The 11,276-nt window shown below is 36.1% G+C and overlaps 2 protein-coding genes across 2 annotated transcripts; one reads left to right on the forward strand and one right to left on the reverse strand.

The window, feature by feature from the left end:
- The first annotated feature begins 821 nt into the window (after positions 1-821).
- LOC113768097 (rhodanese-like domain-containing protein 11, chloroplastic) lies at positions 822-7,305 on the forward strand. The gene is made up of 10 exons (XM_027312335.1): positions 822-1,094; positions 1,201-1,296; positions 1,888-1,995; positions 2,352-2,448; positions 2,706-2,745; positions 2,845-2,919; positions 5,410-5,497; positions 5,579-5,646; positions 6,624-6,696; positions 6,780-7,305. The coding sequence occupies exons 1-10, from the start codon at positions 954-956 to the stop codon at positions 6,861-6,863; spliced, it is 870 nt and encodes a 289-aa protein (XP_027168136.1). The 5' UTR covers positions 822-953; the 3' UTR covers positions 6,864-7,305.
- A 797-nt stretch (positions 7,306-8,102) lies between these two features.
- LOC113768096 (cytochrome P450 71A1-like) lies at positions 8,103-9,956 on the reverse strand. Its single transcript, XM_027312334.1, has 2 exons — positions 9,055-9,956; positions 8,103-8,911 (listed from the first exon to the last, which is right to left on the reverse strand). The coding sequence occupies exons 1-2, from the start codon at positions 9,931-9,933 to the stop codon at positions 8,300-8,302; spliced, it is 1,491 nt and encodes a 496-aa protein (XP_027168135.1). The 5' UTR covers positions 9,934-9,956; the 3' UTR covers positions 8,103-8,299.
- Positions 9,957-11,276: the final 1,320 nt, after the last annotated feature.

Consider the following 11,276-nt stretch of genomic DNA (forward strand, 5'->3'; position numbering starts at 1 on the left):
ACTAAAGATCATGCTTCATGCTTTATATATAGATTAGGATAGATATATTATAGAACAAATTACTCTACTACATCAAATTCATCGTCTCTTGGAACTAGGGTTACAAACGAGGTGAGTCGAGTCTAGTTTTGACCTCATCGAGTCAAACTTTGATTTAGTTTTATCAAGTTTGAATTCGAGATCGAACTCAACGAGCTGTCAATTTAAAGTTCGAGCTCGAACTCAACCCAAATTTGAGTCGAACTTGAGCTCGAAAAATAAAAAATAATTATTTTATTTTTTTAAAAAATAAATAAAATAATAATTTTTAATAAATAATAAAATATTAGAAATATATATATATGTAATTTTACTAATAAAATTATATATATATATACTCAAACTTGCGAGTTAACGAATTTAATATTTTTGAGTTCCAACTCGAGTTGAGTTTTGACTCGAGTCGCTCGTGAGCAGTTCAATTCGTTTCCAGCATTACATGGAACAAATTACTCTACTAAATGAATTTCATCATGTCATGTCAAAAAAATAAGTATTGTTGAAAGAATATCATATCAAATAAGTGATTTTAAAGAGTTATCTTGAAATCAACTATGACAAATGTACATTACATGCTCTATTTAGCTACATGACTCTTTTTTTAAACTTTAGTTACATGACTCTTGTGCGTAGTACCTCAACATAATATTGACATTTGTTAATGACTAAATTGGATTTTGGTCGAACCTTTAAAGACCATTTTGTTCATACTATTTTTTGGAAACATATTTGGAAGCCACACTAATACTATACATAAAGTTTGGGAGTAAAACTGCAATTTTTCTTCTCACAAATTTCCCCAATCTGTCTACACTACACTCCAGAGTACCTCATGTGACTCAAATGGATAACGCCCAGCAAATTTAATCACTGAACAAAGTTATTGAGCTTTATTCTCAACTGCCTCAACAACAATGGGAGCGCTGAGTTTTGGTTTTTCACCTCTGAATGCTGTCACTACCTCCAGCAAACAACAAACTTTGAAGAACTTGGGCACAGCCCATTTCTTCAACTCTACAAATATGCCTTCTTTCAACTTCAGAACCCAGCAAAACGTCCGTTTATGCTCAAACTCTCACTCCCACCTCACCAGAATCAAGTTTTTTTTTTCTGTAATTTTTTTGTAGATGTGAATATATTGATTGTAGTTTTTGTTGGCAGTGCAGGGGTGGCATAAGAATGCAAGTTGTTGAAGAAGAGTATGAGGTGCAGCAAGCAAAAGATATGGCTGCTGCAAAAAAAAGATGGGAGGCCATGGTATTTTACTGCCATAAATTTTATAACGCTTTGATTTAGTATTTTCTTGCAGGTGTTTATGTAATTTCGTTTCTTGGATTTGAATTTTGCTTGGTAATTTTTGCTTAATTTCAGCATTCAAGTAGTTGGTTTGTGTGGATTGCAACTGAATTTTTAATTCTGTACTGGTGTTTGAGAGTCATTGGTTAGTTGAGTGGTTTAAGTATGTTTCTTCCTTAATTTTTAATTTTTAATATTGCCAATCGAACTGAAATATGATAATAAATGGTTCAAAAAATAAGCCATTTTTGAATCTCATCTTTTGACAACTTAGAAACTTATAAGGTGACCCAAAAGTCAAGGACACCTCAAAGGGCTTAAGTGGTTAGAGGTCTGATATCTTAGTCCATGCTATACTCTTTTGACTTCAGGTGTAGAAATTGAGTGCTGATTATAACCAACATGATATGGTTAGTGATCATTTGCATCCTTCAATCATGGAAGTTATTTTTGTGGGCCTTAGCTTTATACTCTAGTATTTAGGCTATGGGTACCTTTTTGTTTCATTCTTCTTAACTTCTACTTATGTGGCATTGACTTGTTTTATCACAGATAAGGGATGGGAAAGTAAAATTTCTCACACCTAGGGAAGCTGGATATGCTATTCAACTCTCAAATAAAGTTCTACTCGATGTCCGTCCATCTACAGAGCGTAAAAAGGTAGCTTTATTTTCCTTTAAATCAAATTTTGTGATTAGATTAGACAGGTACCTCGATTTGGCTCATCTGTCCTGGATACTGAGTCTTCAACAAGTTGCTGTGTCATAGTTATTCTTGAGTATGGTCTTTTAATGATCTAGTTTGAATGTGGTTGATGTGATGATTTGACGACTGTAATTGAATGACATTCCTGGTTACTGATGTGTTAATTAGTAGAGTTGTTGCCCCATTTTTTTTTAAGGTAAAAACATTCTATCGATTCTCCTTTTAGGAGGGTATGGGGTACCGGTTAGTATGGGCCTACTTCCATGTCTCATTTCTTATCCAGTTACCTCGATTAAACTGCTGTTTTGAAGGCATGGGTTAAAGGCTCAACATGGATTCCATTATTTGATGTTGATAACAGTATTGATGCTGTTAATCTTTCCAGGAAGATGACAAATTTCATGATGGGTATGCACTGTCCTATTACATTGCCTCAATATCATATTCAGCTTACACCATTTGCATGTTTCATGAGGTGATACAAATGGTTCAATGATATAATGAAAGATGAGGACAAAAATAGCTATATTGTAACTCAAACAAGATTGTTTGTTCTTGAAATAAAAAAATTTGATGTGTTCAATATTATTAAGGAAAAAAATTCAAGAAATATCTCAAACCTTTAATGTAACTATTGATAAGTGTGAGAATTTTATACCATGTAGGTGGCTGGTGGAGTGGTGTGCCAGCATTAGCGTATGACAAGTAAGCTGCTTAATTGTTCTCGTTCCAAATAAATATCAGTATCCAACAACTCTTTGGTGTATTGTGTTCTGTTCATTCACCAGTTCATTTTCTCGACAGCAAATTTTTATCAAAAGTTCAGGAGAAATTTCCGAAAGATAGTGATCTTATAGTGGCCTGTCAGAAAGGTTTGAGGTGAATTTCATTTTTAATTTCTGTTAGTGTAAATCCAGTTTTCAAATGATTGCACATCATCCTCTGATTCATCGTCCACTCAATACACATTAATAGATATGTAGTGTATTCAGTGCCTCTTGTGTCTGTAGTAGACTTGGTAGAATTGCTACATAATCATAGATAGATGAATCTTTAGTATCCCAATGTCCAGAAACACCAAGGCTTTAGGGGTGTGTGTCAGTATCTACTCCTTTTTTTTTCACTGTCAGCTCACATTTGCTCAACTCTGTATATTGCAAGAGAAGAAAAAAGTCAAAATATATGTACCAAATTACAGAAAACTCATAGAGGATGAACTATTACCATTGCACCCTGTCGTGAAAGTCGTGGACCAACTTTGTGCTTCATTAAAAAAATTTTGGAAAAAAAGAGCATAAACAAGGATATTTTAGAGTTGTGTTGAGGGCTGGAAAATGAGTTTAGATTTCTCATTAAACAACTCTATTTATAGAGAGTGCAAGAAACAACTCTACACAAATTTCTCCTAACAAATCCTGACATACGACACAAATATCTCCTAAGAAATCTCCACATAATATTTAGAACTCAATCAAACTTGAACTAGTCAAAGACAATAAATGTGGAACTATTCTAACAATTAGACTTATTCAACAATTACTTTCTTTTATTCCATTGCTAAAAAATTTGCAGAGAAGTTGCATATCTTAACAAAATAATTTGCCTGCTGTCTTTTCTGATCAAAACATTTGGTCAAAATATTTGTCTAAATAGCTGATTCATAGTTCTTATTTTTTCTTAGTAATTAAGTTCTAATTAGTATGCATATATTGTAGATACCATGAGCTTTTACAGTCAGCTCACAATTGCTCAATTCTCTTCATTTTTCAAGGAAAGAAGTTAGAAATATATTTATCCAGTGCAGAAAACTCATAGGGGATGAGCTATTACTGTAATGTGCATGGTCTAGATTTTTTTCTCCGAGGAAGCTTACCCAACTGTTGGAAAATTCTGTCAAACCAGAATGACTGGGTTCCAGAATTGGAGGCTGGGAGCTAATATTGAAAATTGGATGTGTGGTGGTGAATGTAAGGGACTATCTCATCTATACCTCCATCTGCTATCACCCTTTCGTGAACAACGATTACATAGGAGGACATGAGTTTAAAGGGAATAAGGTGCTAGAAATACGTATTCTGGATGGGGCTTCCACTTGGTTTTAAGTGACCAAAAGATGAAGTTTTATGAATTTGGCAAGTTGCAGCCCAATTTTGAATTTTGAGTTGTGGTGGTGAATGTGAAGCGTGGGTCAGTCTGACTTCTCCCTTGATATACTATCACCTCTTGAAGAAAGACATTTAGATTGTATAAATCTAAAGGCAGTGAGGTGTTAGAAACATGTCATTATGGAACAATAAATATTTAATTTTATATGACTGATAGTTGGAGTTCCATGCAAATCTCTGAGAGGGTGAAAGTAGAAGCACATGCTAGAGGTTCTTGTACAGCATAATGTCAAATGATCATTAGGACCGTAACCTCTATCAATGTTGCAAAAATGAAAATTTTGTAATTTTAATGTTGTAGGGAAACTATGCATAAATAAATTAAGGTCCTCACAAAATAGGTATAACTAATGTAGATTTACAATATTAAGCTACAAAAAGTTGGTATCTTGAGACTTAAAGTACAACAGAAGCGTGGACAAAAAAATAGCGTATACCAACATAGTATAAAATGGCACATTGGAAAGACATCCAAATTGGGCATTTATGAGCATCCAAGTTCTATTGGAACTGTTAGAGAAAATGAGAGATTTACTTTAGATCTTTTTGTATTCATCAAAACTGAGTGTAATACCTAAGTACAATACTTTCAGTGATCTTCAAAAAACCCTTTTTGAAGTGTGTATAAATTTGTCTGAGGGGATCTTGTTTTGTATTTTTACAGTATTTGTGTGTTTTGATCTTGTAGAAATTTAAATGCATTTGCATATTCTGTCCAGTGTGTGTTGCATGGTAGACTATACTGTTCTAGAAGAGAGTCCAATTTTCAAGAGAGGGGAGTGAGGTAATTTTACACTTTAGAGAAAAGGTACGCATACTTTTTTTCTGGTGTGCATTGCGGCCAAAACTATTGATTTTCACTTAGGACCAAAATTTTTAACTTCTATGGGAAGTTTGTTCATGATGTGGGATTACAAAGTGATTATTAACAAACAAGATAGTATATAAGTAGAGGTCAATGGTTAACATTTTGGGTTTCTGCAATACTTTATATGCCATTATGGAATATTATGAATAAAATGAGTCGATATTAATCAAACAAGTCAGTGTATTATATGCCTGTTGGTTCCATTTTACTGCTTTTTGGCCTTTGGTCAAATTTTCTTTTTTGGGTACTAACTGATATGATGTTTGAAGATAAGTTATGTTTAGGCATTGGGGAAATAACACAAGTTATGTTTTTAATACTTTATGCATCAGACAGATCCCTTGCGGCTTGTGAACTTCTATACAATGCTGGGTACAGAAACCTTTTCTGGGTTCAAGAAGGTTTGGAGGCTGCAGAAGAGGAGGTATTTGGTCAATAGAAGATAACTCCACTTTCCTTGCCATAATTCTTATTTCAATGACCCGTGCTTGTCTTTTCTTGACAGGATCTTGACAGAGAAGGTCCTCAACCATTTAAACTTGCTGGAATTGGTGGAGTGTCAGAGTTCTTAGGGTAACAATCTAGGATTCTTTGTTCTTTCAGACCTGTTTAATTTAAGAGTTACCATGTGGATATCTTTAGTTCCAAATATGAAACCTTGCTAGTTGCTATGATTTGATCAAGGGAGTTGAATAGGCATAGGAGATGCAATTTTCTAGGTAGTTGCACTATATTTAAAATCATATTTCAGCCTTTTAAGTGAACAAATTCGTTCATGGTACCATGCCTGAATTTCACTAGTTTGATTCATAAAGTTGCATGGTCCAAAATGACAATTTGCAAAATGGTCATATATAAGTTTAGAATTCATGTACAGTTGGGTCTACTACTAATGGATATGTTGCTCTGTTTGTGTAAATGTGTTGTGTTTGTACCACTATATGATAAATAATGAAACCAAGGAACAGGCCAAAGAGCTATTGAAGTCCCTTATGTTCTCAAACTATACATCCAACCAATCCTCTTTTTTCCTTGTCGTATTAATGCCATCTTGATCTTAGACTTTCAACTAACAACTCCTTGGTAGTTTTGCAGCACATTGGTCTCGTTGTTGAATAATTATAGCAACATATTAGACTCAAGCAGTTTTCTAGCCTTTTGTTAGTCCTTATGGAATGGGCTTGAAGAAATTGCAAGATGAAACAATGCCCTAATGCTCAACAAAAGATGATCAAAGTCCTGGAAAAAAGCTTCCTTTTTCATGAACATTTGCTTTAAACAGATGAATATGGAACATGGCTACTTCACGAATTAAGAATGCAATTAGTGCCACTATGAAATGGTTTTGTTTTCTATGTAAAAACAAATCACAGATGTGCCTTCATGACCTGGGAGACCAATGTTATTAGACCCAACCTCCCATGTATTACATTTCATACCTTCACTGCATATTTTTCATGACATATCCAGTTGAAGCACAACTTCCTCAGCTATAAGTTCTTGCTTGAGTTTTGGGCAATCACTGATGCTGTTTCCTTGTTTAACCTCAGTTGGACTGACCAGCAACGAGCTGCAGCTGCGAAGGAAGGCTGGGGTTACCGATTAGTTTTTACTGGTCGTTTGGTATTTATGCATCCCTGGCCTTCTTTTGAATGATTTGTGTTGTGGTTCATTTGAAATTTAGTAACAAGACTATATGGTTGCAGCTTGGCGTCATTCTTGCTGCCGATGCCTTGTTTTTTGGAGCACAGCAAGTAGGCCGTTATATTCAAGATTTAAGGGCACATTAAGTGCTTTTAGACATAGAAGGTGGTTCTGGCCCAAGTATCCAAGAAATGACTTGTCCTCTCTCCATTTTGCCTTATTTAGTCCAAAGACATGCCAGACTTCATCCAAGAAACCTGTAAATGGTGGGTGATGCCATTGTTGTATACCTTTTCTCGGTCTTTTGGCCTGTAGCTCAAGTGATGGTCATTGCTTTACCGCTGCAACATATCTTGGTGTGACCTTTTTGTGTTTGTGTGACAGCCTCGTCAAATTTTGTTGCAAGGATTACTTGCTTTCAAACGTATTCAATGTTGGTGAAATATTTGATTGCTTTGAATCATTTTTTCACAAGTAAATGATTCCGAACTCATTCCTTGGACTACTCGAGTTTGCCAGCCAAGATTGTTCATATTTCTCCCACAATTTGTAGATGGAACTATTGACAAAGTTTTCCCTTTTGAATTCCATTTCTTGTGGTTCGAGCTTTGATGTTTAATCTGTGGAACTCTCTACTCAGCTTTGAAAGAGTTTGTAACCGTTGTTTCAGAAAGAAAGCATAAGAATCTTGGATAAACTTTGATGCACGAATCCATGATAAATAAAAGCCGAGAAAGATGTAACAAAAATCAATGATGGATACAAGGATTTCATCACTAGGCCATAAGAGTGTCATACACAAGTTCTTTTAACCTTCTGAATAGGGGTGTCAATTGGCTGATTGGTGCTGTAAGTTAGCCAAAAGCATTAAGACAATAAGCTGGTAACTGACCGCGACGAAACTGAATGATAATGCTTGACAATATTCGGAACTCCTACATTGATCACAATGGAAAAGTGCGTGACTATCACTCCTGCCAACTGCCAAAGCAAAAACTGTCGTTTTCTCCAAAAAAAAAAACTTCTTGCAGGAAACAGGAAATATTGAGTTATTCTTTAGCTCTATGATCATGGAAACTTGCCAAATCATTGCAGTTTCTGAAATTTCTAAAATCAGATAACTGATCAATGCATTTAATCCTCAACCAAGATAAAGGCCACCAAGCTAAGACAGTTTTCATCCAGGTGGTAGGACATCAGTTTAATTGTTTTGGGTTCGCTGCCTGTTGCTTTTACAAGATTCTTGGGGCTTTGCCATGCTTTGACTTCTAGTTAAAACTGCAACGGTTGAACTTTTTTCTGTCCTGTACTTCTAGTCATTTGTCTAAAAAATTTTCTGCAGACATGTCTACACTCAAGTTGTTTATGTTGGAATATGCAAAAAATGATCAACAGCGATGCTTTGTGCATTCCACTTCAATAAATGTCCACATTAATTATGAAAACTATTAGTTGTGCCATTGATCCTGCACATACAACCTCATCTCATGAATTACAGAAAACTAAGTATTTATTCTATAGAAATTGAGAGCAGGCTATTGTTCTTCTCTAATTGGTTTCTCTGTAGAGTTAAATTGAGACCTTAAGAAAAGTGTGGTTTGGCAACAACCATCAGAGGTGATATCCTGTGCATTGTGATACCAAAAACTTCTTTCATGTCCAGGTCTTTTGCTTCAACTCCTGGAGGAAGCTCCCAGTCAAAGCTGTGCAGAAGTTGAGCTAAAGCAAGCTCAACAGTTGGTGTACTAAATGTAATAGCAGGACAGCTTCGTCTACCAGCACCAAAAGGTATGAGCTCAAAATCTTGGCCCTTGTAATCAATGTGGCAATTCATGAACCTCTCTGGTTCAAATTTATATGGATTTTCCCATGATTCAGGGTCCCTTCCGATAGCCCAAGCATTGATGAAGAACCTTGTTTTAGCAGGAATATTGTAGCCATCAATTGTCACATCTTCCATTGATTCTCTTGGGACTAACACTGGAGCCGGAGGATGTAGTCGAAATGTTTCCTTCACAACAGCTTTCATGTAGTGTAACTGAGGCAGGTCATTCTCAGATATCGATCTTTTTTCACCCACAATACTTCTCACCTCAGCCTGTGCTCTTCGCAATACGTTGGGATTCACCATGAGTTCTGTCATTGCCCATTCCAAGGTGATGAAATTTGTATCAGTACCTGCTGCAAACATGTCCTGCAACAAATGTAAGAAAAGCAATCAGAGAAATCCCTTTTGCAAAAACTGAAGCTGGAAAAATGACAGTTTCAGCATCAGACTCATTGAACCAAGAAAGATTGAGTTGAAAGACAAATAATTAATAAGAAGTTTGCTCCAACCAGTGTAATTGCTTTGATATTATCCGTGGTGAGAGGAGTTTCAAGATCCTGCTTTCGCTGCATTTCAAGTAAAACATCCACGAGGTCCTTGCGGTCTTTCTTGTTCTCAAGATTTCGATGTTCCTCTAGAATCTCATCGAAAAACTGGTCAAAGCGTCTGAAAGTGTCAATGAGTCTGGATTCCATCCCAGTCAATTTGTGCATAAATTCCATGGAAGGGAAGAAATCTCCAATGGTGAATCCTCCAAGAAGAATTTGATAATCTTCAAGCAGCTTTTGGAAGTTATGCCTAACATTATCCCCTCCTTGTGAGAAGTCCTTCCCAAATGCAACGCGACAGAGGAGATTATTTGCATACAGGTTAAGCATATGGGTTAAGTTTGTAGTACCTGGGCATGATTCTGTGATTCGCTGAACTAGATGAGCAACTTCTTCTTCCCTAATAAAGCTAAATGACTGCACTCGCTTGGCGCTTAACAGTTCAAGGATGCAAATCTTGCGTATGTTTCGCCAGTAGGCACCATATGGAGAGAAGACAATATCTGTGCAGTTGTAGAAAAGGTGTTTGGCTGAAAATATTTGTGGCCTGCTTGCTAGCGCAAGATCATAGTTCTTCATAGCTTCCTTTGCCAATCTAGCTGATGAAATCACAACTGTTGGCACCTGACCAAGCTGCAAGAACATGATCGGACCATACTTCTTGGCTAAGTTGTGAAGTGATTCCTGAGGCATGTTGCCTAGTAGATGAAGGTTGCCAATAATGGGAAGTTTTGGAGGGCATGGTGGAAGCTTTTCATTTCTGTTATCTTTGTGCTTCAAGAGCAATTTTAGCAGCAAAGCCAGGAATAATGATGAAAAGATTAGCAAGGGCGGAGCCATTGAAGAAGTTTTCTCTTTTCAAGTTTGAGCTGCTGAGTAAGAGATCAACTTCATAGTGGGCAGTATATGTAGTGTGGACACCGGCTGGTCCAGCTGCGTTTATCTGATTATCTTCTTTTTTTTTTTTTTTACCACACACACGTTATCCAGACCTTCGGCCTGACTAATCTCCTGCGGCCCGAGAGAGAGCGCCCCAACCCACTCAGAGCACGGTAACTACGAAACTGGAACACTGGTCAATGCCTTAAAGAAGGATTACATGATCGGCCGAGCTACCCACGGGAGCGTTTTATCTGATTATGTTCAGTTGGTGTAATTCTTGAAATATCATACAACTATACAACTAGGATTGGTGTATATAAACTTTCAAATTAATCAAAATACATAAGAATTTTTGAAAATTCTTAAAATTTAAAATGAAAAAAATATTAATTTCTAGAACTTAGAGGAGGTGGTGGCCCCTCCACGGCCGCCTTCCTTCCGTCCTTCCCCCTCCTCTAGTCTAAGTTTCGTCCTTGCATATAATTTTGGTGTAATTATGAATATTGTGTTTGAACACTAGTTCAATAGAAAATACATCAAAATAAGCCAAATCTTATAATAAAAATGATATATACTGAATAGAATCACTAGAGTTGGAGAAAAGAAAACTCAACTAAACTTACCCAGTTCCTGTTTCATTTCAACTTAGATACTTTCCTTTACTCTTCATTTTACATTGTATGGTACTGTGAAGGGATAGAATATTACTTCTTCCTGGAGTTCTCCAACCTCCCTATTCATCACTAGTGAAGAAACAGGATTCAAATTTGATATTCTTACAATATCACGGTCATCTGTTTTCAAAACTTGTCGCCAAGCGGGAAGCTTCTGCCTTTTTTTCCACGAGAAAATGGAATTCTTTGCATGGGCCCAGAAAAATTCATATTGATGGCCACAAATCAAGCAGTATCTTTTGTCCTTTGTTTTTTTTTTTATCTTATATTTTTTTGAGGAAAAAATCATAAAGTATCTTTTCCCTTCTGCTGTGCTTAATGTGATTTGGGAAGACACAAAGGTATGGCAGGTAGAAGATACCAAGAAAGTGACTTACAACTAATAAGTTTGGGGGGAAATAGGAAATTAGATGGTTACACAAAATTCAGTGCATTTCACCCTTTCAGCTTGCATCAATTTCCACGAGACAATAGAATATTATTGTGGCACTGTTTTTCTCTTTCATTATTTTTTGTAATTTACCAGTATCCTGCATTCTTTTTTTTTTTTTAATATAGAAAATGGTCATATAGCACATGGACGCAGACCTAAAATGAGGAGAGGTCCTTTCCTTCAGGGTAATTCAC

Source organism: Coffea eugenioides, chromosome 4, assembly GCF_003713205.1.
Source record: "Coffea eugenioides isolate CCC68of chromosome 4, Ceug_1.0, whole genome shotgun sequence".
In the NCBI taxonomy this organism is placed as follows: domain Eukaryota; kingdom Viridiplantae; phylum Streptophyta; class Magnoliopsida; order Gentianales; family Rubiaceae; genus Coffea; species Coffea eugenioides.